An 18,656-nucleotide genomic window follows, 5' to 3' on the forward strand; every position below is an offset into this window, starting at 1 on the left:
GATAATCTTTATATCAGTATGGCTATGGCAGTAATGGTATGATTATAACAGTCTGGGATATATAACTTATTTGCACTATTGCAACTATTTATATGGCACTAAGCACTTTGTATATTATCTCTATGTGGCTATATATGTATTAAGCACTGCACTTTGGCTAATTCATCCAGGGCATTTATGTAATAGTCTTACCCTGGTTATTAGGATTAGGATTGGGAGTTTTTGCGTCTCTTTCTAGACCTTGATGTTAATTAAACTGATTGTCAGTATGTGGATTTTTATATACATACCTTGTTATTATTCCATATTATCCAGTATATGGTGGTGTTAGTTTCTTGCATTTGTATCTCCGTCTCTGTGGTAATTTTTAATTTTATTATTTAATAAAGAATTTGTTAAACTTTATTTGGATATCTGGCATTTGCTTCCGTGTTTTTGTAGGATTTTCTTGAGCTCTGGGAAGTGCCATATTTGTAGCCATTTCTTTATATGATGCCTGATAATATAAGCCTGCAGCTGTCTGCTTTACCTTAGCTGGTTATCAAGAATAGGATGAACTCACATCATTTAAAAAAAAATATATTTATTTAATAGGTTAAATAAGGCTAAACATCCTTTAGTGCCATTTTAAAGGAACAAAAGGATGAAAGTATATGATATGTAGGGGGCTTGTGAAATGATATGTCTATAGGATATCAATATATATTCTATATATCTATTATATATCCATTCTTTCTATTCTATTCTGACGTTCAGGCTGTGAATATATGATACTTGGATGATGAAATGTCGTGTTTCCTTTGAGATGTATGCGCATTTATCTGTAGGTAGTAGCTATCTATCTGCCTGTTCTGCCATGCGCTAACCTCTCCCGGATGTCACAGAACTGTTCTCACACATTCTCACATGACTTGTCGCATCAGCAGAGCAGTTCCTTGTATTCTGCTATGCTCTGTCTATGGGCGTCACTGCTAACGGCATATTGATTGACATCTAACTCCCTGCTACGTATCTTGGTGCAGGCGGCTCAGTGCAATTTACATTGCATGAGCTGGTGGAGAGCAGTTTGAGAACTGCTGCCAGGATGAACAGGCCATCACCATTCTGAACTGGTAGATACCAGCGTACCACAGAAAAGGCAGGCAGTTAGCAACTACTAGCCATTAAGTTCTTATCCCATGTTAGAAAAGTTATCATTTGTATACAGAACAGCAATGCAGCCCCATTGTAGATGAAATTTAGAAGGGTCTGCAGCTGCCACTTTATGGTTTGGATTGGTGCAGGCTTACAAAATCATAATTCCAACAGTACTGGTGATATGCTGTCACTTAATAAGATAGGAAAACCCCTCTAATATACTAAGGCTGGGTTCAGATTGCGTATTTGGCGTCCGTTAGACGGACTATGTTACACCGCGGCATAACGCAGTGTAACGCAGTCCGTTACCGCCGCCATTAAGTTCTATGTCGGACGCATTGCTAGCGCACGCCCACGATGGGCGTGTGCTAGCGATGTGCCGTCATTGAGTCACAGACCCTGGGTTGCGGGCTGCAGCGTTTCTGGGTCCGTCACTGCTAGCGCAGATAGAGCATCTGCTAGCTCTATCTGCGCTAGCGCAATGACATACCGGCACATGCGTTAGCAGCCCGTTAATGCATGTGTTGAACGGGCTGCTGTTAACGCAATGTGAACCTAGCCTAAGATTATAATGTGGTTCAATATTTGAGGCTCATCCTTCTGGTTTCAAAATTTCTCTTTTTATCATTTCAGCTGGTGAGTCCATTAATGGGACCATTCCTGAGAGAAATTCCTCACCCTTTTTTCCACCAGAATGGATAACAGAAGCTTCCATTGTCACGGAAGATTATATGCCTAGGATTACAAGAAGCAAGGCATCAATTCTTCCTAATAGGCTAAAGTCAGAGGAACAAAATGGATTCCATTCTATACATTTGCCTCCACATCAGTTTAGTCATTGGACTGAATATTCTACAACTCGTTACAACCAAAGAATTAACCAAGAAGATGAACCTCTTAACTTGTCCATAATAAGTGCAGACCTTGTTAAACAAGAGAACCTCTTTCACAAAGCTAACGTATTTGCTTGTTTTGATGCTAGTAAAATGTTGTCTTACGAATCTGAACTATTTGAACATGAGGGAATTTGCAAAAAACAATTTGTATGTCCAGTGTGTGGAAACCTTTTCATTTCAAAGCTAGGTTTCATAAAACATCAGCGAATCCACCAAGGTGAGACCAACTTATCTTGTGCCGAATGTGGAAAAACCTTTATAAGTGCCTCAGATCTCATTGTGCATAGGAAAACGCACAAAGACATGAAACCGTACATATGCTCCGAATGTGGAAAGTGTTTTATTTCTAACTTTTACCTTAATAGACACATGAGAATTCATGAAATTGAAAAGCCATTCCCATGCTCAGACTGTGGAAAATGTTTTAGCAGTGCTGGAAACCGTTTAGTCCACCAGAGGATCCATACTGGGGAGAAACCATTTGTATGCTCTCACTGTGGCAAGTGCTTCACCCAGAAAGCCAGCTTCCTTTCACATCAACGAATTCACACTGGTGAGAAACCATTTGTGTGCTTTTATTGTGGCAAACGTTTTACTCAGAAAGCCAGCTGTATTGTTCACCAGAGGATCCACACCGGGGAGAAACCCTTTGTTTGTTTTGAGTGTGGTAAATGTTTCAGCTCAAAAGTATATCTGATGAGACACTGCATGATCCATACAGGGGAGAAGCCTTTTGCCTGTTCTCAGTGCGGTAAATGTTTCACTCAAAAAGCAAGTTACCTGGCACATCACAGGATCCACACAGGTGAAAAACCCTACATCTGTTCCCACTGTGGTAAATGTTTCTCCCAGAAGGCAAGTTGCATTGTGCACCAGCGAATTCACACTGGGGAAAAACCATTTGACTGTTCAGACTGTGGAAAGTGTTTTAGCTCAAAAATCTATTTAGTCCGACACAGAATGATCCATACGGGTGAGAAACCCTTTGCTTGTTTTGACTGTGGGAAGTGTTTTAGTCAGAAAGCCAGTTATAATGCTCATCAAAGAATACATACTGAAGAGAAACCCTTTAAATGCATGGATTGTGGCAAATGCTTTTCCCAGAAAGCAAGTTACATCACCCATCAACGGGTCCACACTGGAGAAAAGCCGTTTGTGTGCGCCTTATGTGGAAAGTGCTTCACGCAGAAAGCCAGTTACCTCACACATCAAAGAATTCACACAGGGGAGAAGCCATTTATGTGCCGGCTATGCGGGAAGTGTTTTACACAAAAGGCTAGCTATCTGGCACATGAGAGGACTCACACTGGAGAAAAACCATTTGTCTGCTCACATTGTGGAAAATGTTTTGCTCAAAAGGCAAGTTGTATTGTTCACCAGAGAATTCACACAGGTGAGAAACCATTTGTCTGTTCCCAGTGTGGCAAATGTTTTGCCCAGAAAGCAAGCTGCATTGTGCATCAAAGAACCCACACAGGGGAGAAACCCTTTGAGTGTTTGGAATGTGGAAAACATTTTAGTTCTAAAATCTATCTTGTAAGGCATCAGCTGATCCACAAAGGAGAAAAGCCATTTCAGTGTACAGATTGTGGAAAGCGTTTTACTCAGAAAGCAGGTTACATGGCACATGTGAGGATTCACGCAGATGAGAAACCATTTAAGTGTAACAACTGTGGCAAATGTTTTGTACAGAAAACAAATTATCTTGCACACCAGAGAATCCACACTGGTGAAAAACCCTTTGTGTGCAATGAATGTGGTAAATGTTTTTCTCAGAAAGCCAGTTATATTACCCACCAGAGAATCCACACAGGGGAGAAACCATTTGTATGTACTCAGTGTGGTAAATGCTTCTCTCAAAAAGCAAGTTACCTTGCTCATGAAAGGATTCACACAGGGGAGAAACCATTTGTGTGCACTCAATGTGGGAAGTGTTTTACACAAAAGGCGAGTTGTGTAGTTCATCAACGAATCCATACTGGGGAGAAGCCTTTTGAATGTTCATCTTGTGGGAAGTGTTTTCGACTAAAGAAGAGCTTTGATGAACATCAGAGAACACACACAGGAGAGAAACCTTTTCCTTGTTCAGACTGTGGCAAATGTTTTACCAATGCAGCAAACCGTATCATACATCAAAGAATCCACACTGGAGAGAAGCCCTATGCCTGCTCCGTGTGTGGTAAATGTTTCACTCAAAAAGCTAGCTACGTATCGCATCAGAGAACTCACACTGGGGAAAAACCATTTGTTTGTTCTCAGTGTGGAAAATGTTTCACTAGTGCCTCCAACCTCATCGTCCATCGCCGTATCCACACAGACCAGAAGCCGTTTCTTTGTACTGAATGTGGGAAGTGTTTTACTTCCAAGATCTACTTGGTAAGACACCAGATTATCCACACAGGGCAAAAGCCTTTTGAGTGTCAAGATTGTGGAAAGCGTTTTACACAAAAAGCAGGTTATGTTGCACACCAGAGAATCCACACAGGAGAAAAACCCTTTGTGTGCACTCACTGTGGGAAATGTTTCACTCAGAAGGCCAGTTGCATTGTTCATCAGCGGATTCACACAGGGGAAAAACCATTTGAGTGCTGTCAGTGTGGTAAGCGGTTTAGTTCTAAAGTGTATCTGGTGCGCCACCAGTTGATTCATACCGACATCAAACCCTTCAAGTGTTCAGAATGTGGCAAATGTTTTACCCAGAAATCTAGTTATAATGCACATCAGAGAATTCACACAGATGAGAAACCTTTCAAATGCAATGACTGTGGAAAGTGCTTCACTCAGAAAGCCAGTTTTGTGGCACATCAGAGAGTTCACACAGGTGAAAAACCGTTTGTGTGTACTCATTGTGGCAAATGTTTTACTCAAAAGGCAAGTTGTGTTGTACACCAGAGAATCCACACAGGCGAGAAACCGTTTGGCTGTTCCGAATGTGGAAAATGTTTTAGTGCTAAAGTATATTTGGTGAGACATCAGTTAATTCATGCAGATCAAAAGCCCTTTAAGTGTTTGGAATGTGGAAAATGCTTTACCCAGAAAGCAACATATATTTCACATCAGAAACTCCATGTTGACGAGAAGCCTTATATCTGTTCAGAGTGTGGGATGTGCTTCACCCAGAAAAACAGTTATGTTGCACATCAGCAAGTCCATACAAATGACAAACCCTTTGCATGTATTTAATTACTGCATGTACAAGGCATATATCCTGAGTGTATGTTTCTTGTTCTTTTTGGCAATAGTTAACACATGTCACTTTTTGTAGTAGAAGAGAAAAATAATAGTGGAGGAGACGAGAACATTTACAGTAGGCCTTGTTACTCTTAAGTGTTAAAGTATCTTGTGTTTATTTCTTTAAAATAAATGGAAATTTCAGCAATATAGTATGAGTCAGCATTACTTTAATTTTCCATCTCTAATTTATTACAGTTCATGTACACATGATATTAATGATTTTTATGGAAATCAGAGATAGCGAAACTTCTATGTCGCTTTGACACTGGCTGATCAGAGCTCAAAGGAGCCCTTCTAGAATTGACTTCTATTCTTATCCAAGGTAGCTAACTTTTGCATTTGAAGTGTGATGTGCCATGTGATGTTAAAGCCCCCAGACACCCATTGAAGCTTGTGAACATCGGCATGAATCGTGCACATTTCTTGTTCATTAGAATGCCAATGCGGAAGTGAGCTGCCCCAGATAATTCCTTTAGCTTATTTGTAGAGATATTGAATTTGGTAGTTAGATGTATACAGGGAATTGGGATGAGCTCAATAGCAGGGAGTGTTAGACAAGAAAGTGAAAGGGCAAAGCAGATGCTTCTAATAAAGGCATAGTGTGTAACCAGGATGAGCACATAATATACACAAGATACAGGACAAAGGCAGGAATACTATCCTGAGGTTGAAAGAGGACCTTTCACCAAATTTTCCATATTGAACTGGACACACAATGTAAAGTGGCTACAGATCGGAATAAAGCATTTGGCACTTAATGAGAAAGCACCCACTTGGATTTAAAATAAGGTTATCAGATAGTTATCACTGTGCATGTTGTCAGGCCAAAACACAGTAGTTTGACAATAAATGGCTTCCCCCTTGCACTAACCATGAGTGGAGGAAAAGTCTATGATGCTGACAAATCATAAGCAGGTAGCAACACAGAACACACCCCACCATAGGTTAGAGCTGGTTTCTCAGTCTTTGAAATGTAATGATACAGGCGCTTCTCACAAAATTAGATCATCATCAAAAAGTTAATTTATTTAAGTTCTTCAATACAAAAAGTGAAACTTGTATATTTTATAGAGTCATTACAAAGAGTGATCTATTTCAAGTGTTTATTTCTGTTAATGATGATGATTATGGCTTACAGCCAATAAAAACCCAAAAGTCATTATCTAAATAAATTCGAATAATTAACAAAAAAACACCTGCAAAGGCCTCCTAAGCGTTTAAAAAGGTCCCTTACTTTGTTTCAGTAGGCTCCACAATCATGGGAAGACTTGACTTGACAGATGTCCAGAAGGCAGTCATTGACACACTCCACAAGGAGGGTAAGCCACAAAAGGTCATTGCTAAAGAAGTGGGCTGTTCACAGAGTGCTGTATCCAAGCATATTAATGGAAAGTTGAGTGGAAAAAAAAGTGGTAGAAAAAAACGGGATAACTGCAATCCTTTCAGATTGTTAAGAAAAGGCGATTCAAAAATGGGGAGATTCACAAGGAGTGGACTGCTGCTACATCTGGAGCAACTATACACAGATGTATCCGGGACATGGGCTACAAGTGTCACATGCCTTGTGTCAAGCCGCTTATGACCAATAGACAACGCCAGAAGGGTCTTACTTGTGCCAATGAGAAAAAGGACTGGACTGTTGCTCAGTGGTCCAAGATGTTGTTTTCAGATTAAAGTAAATTTTGCATTTCTTATGGAAATCAAGGTCCCAGAGTCTGGATGAAGAGTGGAGAGGCACACAATCCAAGCTGCTTGAGGCCTAGTGTGAAGTTTCCACAATCAATTATGGTTTGGGGAGCCATGTCATCTGCTGGTGTAGGTCCACTGTGTTTTCTCAATACCAAAGTCAGCGCAGCCATCTACCAGGAAATTTTAGAGCACTTAATGCTTCCCTCTGCCGACAAGCTTTTTGGAAATGGAAATTTCATTCTCCAGCTGGACTTGGCACCTATCCACACTACCAATACCTGTTTTAAAAACAACAGTATAACTGTTTGATTGGCCAGCAAACTCGCCTGACCTTAACCCCATAGAGAATCTATGGGGTATTGTCAATAGGAAGATGAGAGACCTAGACCCAACAATGCAGACGAGCTGAAGGCTGCTGTCAAAGCAACCTGGGCTTCCATAACACCTCAGCAGTGCCAGATGCTGATCGAGGCGAACATGCCACGCTACATTGATGTAGTAATTGATGTAAAAGGAGCCCCGACCAAGTATTGAGTGTGTTTTCTTAACATACATTTCAGTATGCCAACATTTCAGATTTTAAAATAAAATTTCAAGCTGTTGTTATAAAGTATTCATTGGCTGTAGCCATAATCATCAACATTAACAGAGATAAACACTTGAAATACCGCGTTTTGCGGATTATAAGACGCTCCGGCACTGAGATCTCATCTCCCGAGATCTTGGTGCCGAGATCTCCATCTGCGCATGCGCCTCGCCCAGACAGCCGTTTTCCCCAAGTCTCCCTCATAGGAAACCATGGAACTGCAGGGGCTCAGGCCTTTCACAAAATGTCATCAGAGCCCCCGCAGCACCACCCCTCATCCCAGCCTGCGGCCTACAGCAACGGTAAGGTATATCCACATTATAAGATGCACCTCCATTTTCCCCTCAAATTTGAGGGTAAAAAAGTGCATCTTATAATCCGAAAAATACGGTAGATCATTCTGTTTGTAATGACTATATGTTATATATGAGTTTCACTTTTTGTATTGAAGAACTGAAATAAATTAACTTTTTGATGATATTCTAATTTTGTGAGAAGCACCTATACATCCCTGGTTCTGGCCTACCCTCTTGTATGAATCAGTGTGGGGAAGGGGCAGTGCAGCTGTGGTTAGCTGTGTCACACAGTACAAACCCTCGGCTCTTCTAAAACATTCATCCCTGCTGTACTGCCCCTCCCCCACCACACTGTCCAGAAATGTGTCAGTATCATACATAAGTCTGTTGCGTTCAACTTGTACTCACTCTGCAGTAAGATCAGGGCTGTCAATGCATATCACACAGGGATAGTCCAGAACAGGCAGACTACCTGTGAGAGACAATGACATGCTTGATCTCACTGCAGAATGAGTACAAGTTGCTTTTGCATAGTAGACATACTGTAAGGTCCACAAATATTTGGACAGTAACACAATTTTTAGGATTTTAACTGTTTCCCAAACATATTCAAGATACAGTTAATCAATATCGGATAAAACTGCAGACTCTCAGCTTTGAGGATATTCAAATCCTAATTGGAGTAAGTGTTTATGAGTTACAGCTCTATAATATGTAACGGCCTCTTTTTAACCTCTTCCCAACATGGACCGTATACATACTGCTCTGTGGGAGCTGCATCCTCGCAAAGAGAAATATGTATACGGCAGCGCGATTGCGCAGGCTCACGCTGAGCGCCTCGATTGGGGGGTGGGTGTCAGCTCTATGCGGGAGCTGACACCCTGTAGCAACGGCCATGATTGGGGCTAGCACCGATCGCAGATATTTAACCTCTCTGATGCCGCTGTCAATAGTGACATTGAGGAACATCACAGAGGGCGTGACCTCCCTCTCTGCTTATCGGCACATCAGGATCACATCGCATTGTGCTGATGATCTCCATGGTGACCACAGGCCGCAAGATGGTCGCAGGGTCTTTGTCTTTCAGGGTCCTGCCGGGACGGTGCCCAGTGAATGCCTTCTAAAACTGACCAGCCAGTATGATTCTCCAGGTCATTACGAGTTCATAGACACCGAACATATCTAGTTTTTTTTTTATTTAAGTGGTGAAAAAAAAATTCCTAATTTGTTATAAATAATAAAAAAAAAAGGTCCGAGACCCGGGCCATCTCCATTTTTCGTGATCTAGGGCTGGGCTTATTTTTTGCTGTGCGAGCTAACGTTTTAAGGCTACGTTCACATTAGCGTTGCGTCAGGCGCAGCGACGCATGCGTCATGCGCCCCTATATATAACATCCCCCATGGACATGCGTTGCACTTGCGTTTTGTGACGCATGCGTCACTGTGGTGCATGCGTCAGGGCGCAGAGGACGCTGCATGATGCAGTTTTTTCTGCGCCAAAAACCATGCAAAAGTGGACGCATGCGTCACAAAATGCTACGTTGTGCATGCGTTTACATGTGCGTTGCGTCGCCGACGCTGCACCGCACAACGCAAATGTGAACGTAGCCTTATTGATACCATTTTGGTGCAGATACGATCTTTTGATCGTCTGTTATTGCATTTTATTGCAATGTAGCGGCGCCAAAAAAACCCAAAACTTAATTCTGGCATTTTTGATTTTTTTTGTTACGCCATTTAGCGATCAGGTTAATTTTTTTTTATATTGGTAGATCGGGCAATTCTGAATTCGGTGTTACCAAATGTGTATATTTGATGTTTTTATTGTTTTATATGGAATGGGGCTAAAGGGAGGTGATTTGAACTTTTATAATTTTGTTAAAAACATTTTTTTTTTTTGTAACTTTTTGCATGCTTCAATAGTCTCTATGGGAGACTAGAAGCTGCAACACTTTAATCGCCTCTGCTAAACAAAGACAATGATCCGATTGCCTGTGTGTAGCAGAAATGCTCACTTGCTTTGAGCACCGACCACGAGACAGCGCTCATAGCAATCTGGCATTGACAACCATAGAGGTCTGCTGCAAACCTCTGGTGGTAATCTCAACTCATCGGTGACCCGCGATCATGTGACGGGGTCATCGATGGGCGGGATTAGCGATGTGCTTCCAGTAAGCGCGAGTTAAATACCCCTGTCAGATATTGACAGTGTAATTTAACTAGTTAACAGCTGTGGGTGGATTACGATTCCACCTGCGGATGTTGTGGGCACATGTCAACTGTATAGATCAGCTGTCATGTGCCTGGAAAGGTGCAGATTCTGCGCCAGAGCCCGCACCAACGGGAGTACGACATGGGCATACTATTACGTCCAATGTCGGAAAGGCGTTAAACCTGGTCTGTAGAGTGATGTGCATTTACAGGAACTGGATCATTTGTATGTTTTTTAATACGTAATAAAAAATAAAGATTCTTTATTTCTAAGCTTTTTTTTTTATTTTCAGACTATTTTAATTTCATTTTATATAGAGGATTATGTTGATAGCCATCTTGCCTGGGCTTCTGTTAACAGCATTTATAAATATGCTTTATAGCAGCAACATAGGCTTTGGGAAAAATGCACTGGAGACATGGGGAAGATTAGATAAAAAATATAGTCTGTCTACAGTTTACAGACTAGACTGTTTATATCGGCATGAAAAGAATTGTTGTCAGCAACATATCTCCCATGTGATCAAGGAAAAGCTGCCGACTATGCATTCTGTATTAAGACAAAACAGATGTATTAATAATTGTGTTCCCCCCCCCCCCCCCCCCCCCATACCATTTGTATTGGCTTTAATTTAATTGCCATTAGAGGGGATGCCACCAGATGCCGGTAGCGCTGTTTATTTCCCAGTTTTTGGGATCAAAAATGGATAAAGAACTAGGAGAAGGGGAAACTAGATGTATGCATTCGATAAGACTTATCTCACGTTTATTAAACATAAGACCATTATTCCCCATCCTACCACCAGTCAGGCGTTTCCACAACACATTAGACTGTTGGAAAAGCAAAGCATATATACTCGCAGTTGTATTTTTGTCTTAATGATGCGAATACAGATAGTAACATAGTAGTTAAGGTTTAAGGAAGACTTTAAGTCCATCTAGTTCAACCCATAGCCTAACATGTTGATCCAGTGATTGAAGGGATTACAAAGACCTTCCAACACCCACTTCTACGAAGATGCCTTTTGCTATATAGCTCATCTGCGAGGGAATAAAAAAAATATATATATATTTTACACTGGCACCATCTCTGCAACTTGTCACCCTAGCCTATATTCCACAGCGCTTTACAGACATGATCTCTGTCCTTATTGGGTCTCACAATCAAAATTCCCAATTAGTATGTCTTTGAAGTGTGGGAGAAAATCAGAGTACCTAGAGGAAACCCACTCAATCAGGACACTCCTTGCAGATGTGGGATTTGAAACCAAGACTCCAGTGTTGCAAAGTAACCATGCTAATCACCGAGCAACCACGTGGCTAATTTTTTTTTTATAAATGTGCTAACTTTCCAATATGCCATTGAAAGAAGAACAATTTCGATATCTCAGCACAACTAATATAGCAAGTTTCTTTTCAAAACGTTGCAAGTTAGGCTGCCGTCACACTAGCAGTATTTGGTCAGTATTTTACATCAGTAAAGCCAAAACCAGGAGTGGAACAAATAGAGGAAAAGTATAATAGAAACATATGCACCACTTCTGTATTTATCACCCACTCCTGGTTTTGGCTTACAAATACTGATGTAAAATACTGACCAAATACTGCTAGTGTGACGGCAGCCTAAAGGTACCTTCACACTGAACAACTTACCAACGATAACGATGGCGATCTGTGACGTTGCAGCGTCCTGGATAGCGATCTCGTTGTGTTTGACACGCAGCAGCGATCTGGATCCTGCTGTGATATCGCTGGTCCAGAACTTTATTTGGTCGTCAGATCGGCTTGTATCGTCATGTTTGACAGCAAAAGCAACGATGCCAGCAATGTTTTACAATTGTAACCAGGGTAAATATCGGGTTACTAAGCGCAGGGCCGCGCTTAGTAACCCGATATTTAGCCTGGTTACCATTGTAAAAGTAAGAAAAAAAAAAAACCAGTACATACTCACCTTCTGATGTCTGTCACGTCCCCTGGCGTCCACGCTGCTGCTCAGAGCTTCCTGCACTGAATGTGTCAGTGCCGGCCGTAAAGCAAAGCACAGCGGTCACCGCTCTGCTTTAGGGCCGGCGCTTACACAGTGCAGGGAAGCGGACGCCGGGGGACACGACAGACACCGGAATGTAAGTATGTAGTGTTTGGGTTTTTTTATATTTACACTGGTAACCAGGGTAAACATCGGGTTACTAAGCGCGGCCCTGCGCTTAGTAACCCGATGTTTACCCTGGTTACCCGGGGACTTCGGCATCGTTGGTCGCTGGAGAGCTGTCTGTGTGACAGCTCTCCAGCGACCACACAGCGACGCTGCAGCGATCGGCATCGTTGTCGATATCGCTGCAGCGTCATTTAGTGTGAAGGTACCTTTATAAGTAATGCAAACACTGGCTAGATTATCTGGACATTACAGAAAGAAGACGCTATCTCCAGTTGCCACCAGATTCCTGAAGTGGCAAGTGGTAAAAAACCATCAAGTGACTGCAAAAGATCTGAAGCAAGATTTGGTGGCAGTATGTACTAAGGTTTAGGGTATGTGCACACGTCAGGCTTTCTTGCAGAAATTTCCTGAAGAAAACCGGAAATTTTCTGCAAGAAATCCGCATTTTTTTTTTGCGTTTTTTTTCAGTTTTTTTAGCATTTTGCAAGCGTAATTAGCTTGCAGAATGCTAAAGTTTTCCAAGCGATCTGTAGCATCGCTTGGAAAACTGATTGAGAGGTTGGTCACACTTGTCAACATAGTGTTTGACAAGTGTGACCAACTTTTTACTATAGATGCTGCCTATGCAGCATCAATAGTAAAAGATAGAATGTTTAAAAATTAATAAAAAAAAGGTTATACTCACCTGCAGACAGCCGATCTCCTCAGCGGCGTCCATTCCTATAGATGGTGTATGTGTGCAGGACCTTCGATGACGTCGCGGCTTGTGATTGGTCGCGTGAGCGGTCACATGAGCGGTCACGCGACCAATCACAAGACCGCGATGTCATCGCAGGTCCTTCACACAGACCATCTAAAGGAACGGAAGCGGCAGCATGCCTCCGGGGCCATCGAAGGTGAGTATATCACTATTTTTTATTTTAATTCTTTTTTTTACCAATTATATGGTGCCCAGTCCGTGGAGGAGAGTCTCCTCTCCTCCACCCTGGGTACCAACCGCACATAATCTGCTTACTTCCCGCATGGTGTGCACAGCCCCGTGCGGGAAGTAAGCAGATCAATGCACTCCTAGGTGTGCGGAATCCCCGCAATTCCACAAATTTAATGAACATGTTGCTTATTTTTCCGCAATGCGATTTTTTCACGGAAAAAATGCAACATATGCACAAAAAATGCAGAATACCCAGTAAATAATAGGAGGCATTTGTTAGCGCTTTTTTCGCGTTTTTATAGCGAAAAAACGCAAAAAAAAATGCGAAAAATCCTGAACGAGTGCACATGGCCTTAGAGTTAAGCGAATTTGTTCAGGTTGTAAGATAGTCCTTACTAAGAGCCTGTATGTTGGGCTCTCCATGCATGTGATTGTGACACAGCCGCAACACAAGCCGCTGTGGAGCCGATCAGCCAGCACAATCCAGGAGGCCAGGTTCCCTCTGCAGCTTATTCAGTAAGCGCTATAACTTGCCGAATAAGAGGGAACCCGAACAAATTCTGTGCACAGTAAGGCCCATACTAAACCCTGAAGTTCTCAGTGCCCAAATTTCAAATCAAGTGTGCTAACCCAAAAACACAAGAAAGCAATAGAAAAAAGGTTTGGAATTATGCTTTTGTACAATGACTTTCTTGATTGTTGGGAACACTCACTGAGAATCAAAGGAGCACTTCAGACAAACGTTTTCCCTCAGCACTTTACAACTGTCTATTTTTTTGTTGACGTAGTAAACATGTTAGCTGAGGGTGACATCGATGAACTTATGTCTACCATCATCCTTAAAAAACAAACAAAAAAAAACAACTATGAAACTAGTAGGCCTTCGGCTGCTATGGTAACCCATTGGAACCCCTTGGGTGGCCGATGGGAGCCAGCAATTACGCACCAGCGATAACGTCATTGAAGTGCCACTGTTAATAATTGACAGTGTCATTAAAAGGTTAAACTACAGCAATCACATCAAGCTACGGTCACTGCAGTTACAGGCAGATGCCAGCTATGTAACAGTCTGGTATGGTACGAGCTTGCTCCATACACAGGGACCGATACGGAAGTAGGACATAAACACAAAAAAAAAAAACAGAAAATCACATTATATGATTTTTAAATAATTAAATTGCATTTTATTGGATTATATAAGTATTTGACCACCTACCAACCAACAAGAATTCTGGTTCTCACAGACCTGTTAGTCTGTCTTTAAGAAGCCCTCCTACTCTGCACTCATTACCTGTATTAATTGTATCTGTTTGAACTAGTTACCTGTATAAAAGCCCCCTATCTACACACTCAGTCTATCACACTCCAACCTCTCCACCATGGCCAAGACCAAAGAGTAGCTGTCTAGAAACACCAGGGAAAAAATGTTAGACATGCACAAGGCTGGGATGGGTTACCGGACAATAGGCAAGCAGCATGGTGAGAAGGCAACTGTTGGAACAATTATTAGAAAATTTAAGAAACACAAGGTAACTGTCAATCTTCCTCAGTCTGGGGCTCCATGCAAGATCTAGCCTCATTAGGCAAGGATTATTCTGAGAAAGGTCATGTATCAGCCCAGAACTACACAAGGGGACCTGGTCAATGACCTGCAAAGAGCTTTGACCACAATCTCAAACATTACCGTTAGTAGCACACTACGCCATCATAGATTAAAATTCTGTAGGACATGCAAGGTCCCCCTGCTCATGCCGACATGTGTCCAGGCCTGTTTGAAGTTCACCAACGACCACCTTGATGATCCAGAGGAGGCATGGGAGAAGATTGTCAAATGAGACCAGAATACAACTTTTTGAACCCGTGTTTGGAGAAAGAAGGATGAGTACAACCCCAAGAACATCGTCTTAACTGTGAAGCATGGTGGAGGAAACACCCTACTTTTGAGGTGCTTTTCTGCAAAGGGGACAGGACAAGTGCACCGTATTGAAAGGAGGATGGATGGGGTCATGCATCACGAGATTCTGGCCAACAACCTACTTCCCTCAGTAAGAGCATTGAAGATGGGTCTTGGCTGGGTCTTCCAGCATGCAATGACCAAGCTCAGAGGCCTAGCTAGGGTTTTATTTCAGGAAGGGGGGGGGGGGGTGCGAAGCTTCTGAGTGGGCCCCTAACCAGGTATCCTTGATTACAACTGGGTGATGCACCCTAATAGTGGAGAACCTCAGCAGATGACAGCGATGTTGCTGAAGATAATCTCTATATAACGACCAACATGGATATTACCGCCATATGGTCAGTGGTAGATACCAGTCCTACAGAACATATAAGAGATCACAGCACAGTTACAGATGTCTTACCGCTGTCGTTCTTTCTGATGGGGTCGTTACTTTTCGCGTCTTTTCCATCTGGCCCAGGCCGACATAACTTCTTCCAGCAATGACTCGGCTGCAGAGAATACAACAAAGTCACATTTCACTTCTCACATTCCAGCCACATCACCATCTATTCCCAACCTGGACAAACTCCTCATCCTGCCGATACCCCAATACTGAGCCGCTGCTGCCATATATGACCCTATTACTGCCCCTGCTGTGTGGTTCTCTGTGCCCTCTAAGTTCTAAAGCACCCCTCTATAATATAGTAATGCCGGGTGCAAGTGCCCTAGAAAACAGTGCCCATATTTTGCCCCCTAGAAAGTAATATTGCCCTGTGTGCCCCTTTGATAGTCACAGTAACCGGAGTTCCCTAATAATAATAATCTTTATATAGCGCCAACATATTCCGCAGCACTTTACAATTAAGCGGGGACATATACAGACAAATTCAATACAAGTTAAGACAATTTAAACAGTGACATTAGGAGTGAGTTCCCTGTTCGCAAGCTTACAATCTACAAGGAAATGGGGGGACACAATAGGTGAAAAGTGCTTGTTATTTCAGGTCTGGCAATTATAATAAATAGGGATTTTCATATAAAGCTGCATGATCCGGTCATCAGTCCGTGTGCTTAAGTGCAATAGTCAAGTATCAAGTGCAGTTATCATGTGCATGGAGGGTGTGGAGACAGATGAATAGTAGGGTGCAGATTCAGAGTACTATTTGGAAGGAGGGAACAGGGCAAAGTTAGTTTACTGAGTAGTTGATGTGGTAGGCTTGTTTGAAGAGATGGGTTTTTAGAGCGCGCTTGAATAGGTCGGGGCTAGGTATTAGTCTGATCGCCTGGGGAAGTGCATTCCAGAGAGCTGGTGCAGCACGAGAGAAGTCTTGGAGACGGAGGTGCGAGGTTCGGATTACGGGGGATGTTAGCCTTAGGTCATTTGTAGAATGGAGGGCACGTGTAGGGCGATAGAGATGAGAGATAAGGAGGTGCAGAACTGTGGAGGGCTTTGTGGGTGAGAGAGATGAGTTTATACTGGACCCTGTAGCGAATGGGTAGCCAGTGTAATGACTGGCACAAGATGGAGGCATCGGTGAAGCGGTTGGACAGAAATATGACTCTGACTGCATCATTCAAGATGGATTGGAGAGGAGAAAGTTTGGTAAGAGGGAGACCGATCAGAAGAGAGTTGCAGTAGTCCAGACGAGAATGAATAAGAGCGACAGTAAGAGTTCTTAGCAGTTTCAAAGGTGAGAAAAGGTCGGATTCTGGAGGTTTTTAAGATGCAGGTGACAAGAGCGAGTGAGTGATCGGATATAGGGAGTAAAGAAAAGATCGGTGTCGAATGTGACCCCAAGACAGCGGGCATGCTGCTTGGGAGTTATGGTTGAACCCTCCAGGGTAATTTCGATGTTTGGAAGAGTGAGGTTAGTAGAAGGGAGAAACACAAGAAGTTCCGTTTTGGAGAGATTTAGTTTCAGATAGAGGGAGGACATGATGTTAGAGACAGCAGACAGACAATCCTTGGTATTTTGAATTAGGGTAGGGGTGATGACAGGGGAAGAAGTGTATAATTGGGTGTCATCAGCATAGAGATGATACTGGAACCCAAATCTGCTGATTGTTTGTCCAATAGGGGCCGTGTATAGAGAGAAGAGGAGGGGGCCTATGACTGAGCCCTGCGGAACCCCGATAGTAAGGGGACGAGGAGCCCTATAACAATAAGTGCTCACTTTACATTTAATAATGTCCCGAGTCTGCCCCCTGTACAGCTCCCCTATACACAGTATGATGCTCTCTTATACACAGTATACTGACCCCTTAGTAGCCTCCAAACTGTTTGATGGCTCCAACACTAATCCCCACACTGTATGATGCTCCTCTAGATAGCCTCCATATAGTATAATGCACCAGATAGTCCTCAATATAGTATAATGCACTCCCCATAGGCCAACTCTATATTGTATAATGCACCCCAATAGGCAGACTCTATAGCACAAGGCAGTACCCATAGGCAGACTTTATAGTATAAGGTAGCATCCCTATAGGCAGACCCTGTACTACAAGGCAGCACCCCCATAGGCAGACCCTGTAGTATTATGCAGACCCCCCATAGGCAGACCCTGTAGTACTAGGCAGACCCCCCCATAGGCAGACCCTGTAGTATAAGGCAGCTAATTCATAGGCAGACCCTGTACTATAAGGCAGCACCTCTATAGGCAGACCCTGTAGTATAAGGCAGCTAATCCATAGGCAGACCCTGTACTATAAGGCAGCACCTCTATAAGCAGACCCTGTAGTATAAGGCAGCTAATCCATAGGCAGACCCTGTACTATAAGGCAGCACCCCTATAGGCAGACCCTGTAGTATAAGACAGTACCCCCATAGGCAGATCCTGTAGTATAAGTCAAAGCCTCCCATGGGCATACCCTGTAGTATAAGGCAGACCCCCCCACATGCAGACCCTGCAGTATTAGGCAGACCCCCCCACAGGCAGATCCTGTAGTATAAGGCAGACCTCCCATAGGCAGTTCCCCCATGGACATACCCTGTAGTATTAGGCAGACCCTGTAGTACAAGGCAGACCCCCCCCCATAGGCAGACCCTGTAGTATTAGCTAGACCCTGTAATATTAGGCAGACCCTGTAGTATTAGGCAGACCCTGTAGTATAAGACAGACCCCCATAGGCAGATTCTGTAGTATAAGGCAGCACCCCTTAAAAAAATACCTCTTCTTCCTGGTTCCTGCGCTGCTCTGAGCTCCCGCTCGCCTCCTGACAGCGGGCGCCGGGCAGTGACTCATCGCGTCCGCCGTCAGACGCTGACAGGGGGATGATGGGTGAAGGAGCGCTCCTTCCCTCATCATTGCATTTAGCCGATACAGCTGAACTTGCGATGACAGGCGGGGGCCCCATCGCTGGCACCGTGCCCCCCCCCCGCCTGCTCAGGGGCCCCATAGCAGCAGAGCAGGGAGATTGATTCTCCCTGCTCTGCCGCAGAAGGTAACTGTATTTTTTGCATTTTTTTTTTAAGATTCTGTCTCACAGTTGAAGTGTACCTACGGTAAAAATTACAGACCTCTCCATTGTTTGTAGATGAGAGAAAATGCAAATCTTGAGTTTATCAAACACTTTTTTTTCCCC

General features: G+C 43.1%; 1 protein-coding gene across 3 annotated transcripts in view; it reads left to right on the forward strand.

Annotated features, from left to right (window-relative positions):
- Window positions 1–5,414, forward strand: part of LOC143767194 (uncharacterized) — a 76,977-nt gene extending 71,563 nt beyond the window's left edge. For all 3 annotated transcript variants that reach the window (XM_077255314.1, XM_077255313.1, XM_077255315.1), the window contains one exon: window positions 1,771–5,414. In XM_077255314.1, the coding sequence (XP_077111429.1) occupies window positions 1,771–5,216 (3,446 nt within the window). In that variant the 3' untranslated portion in view covers window positions 5,217–5,414. The remainder of the gene's footprint in view (window positions 1–1,770) is intronic.
- The last annotated feature ends 13,242 nt before the right edge of the window (window positions 5,415–18,656 follow it).

This window comes from Ranitomeya variabilis, chromosome 4 (genome assembly GCF_051348905.1).
Source record: "Ranitomeya variabilis isolate aRanVar5 chromosome 4, aRanVar5.hap1, whole genome shotgun sequence".
In the NCBI taxonomy this organism is placed as follows: Eukaryota; Metazoa; Chordata; class Amphibia; order Anura; family Dendrobatidae; genus Ranitomeya; species Ranitomeya variabilis.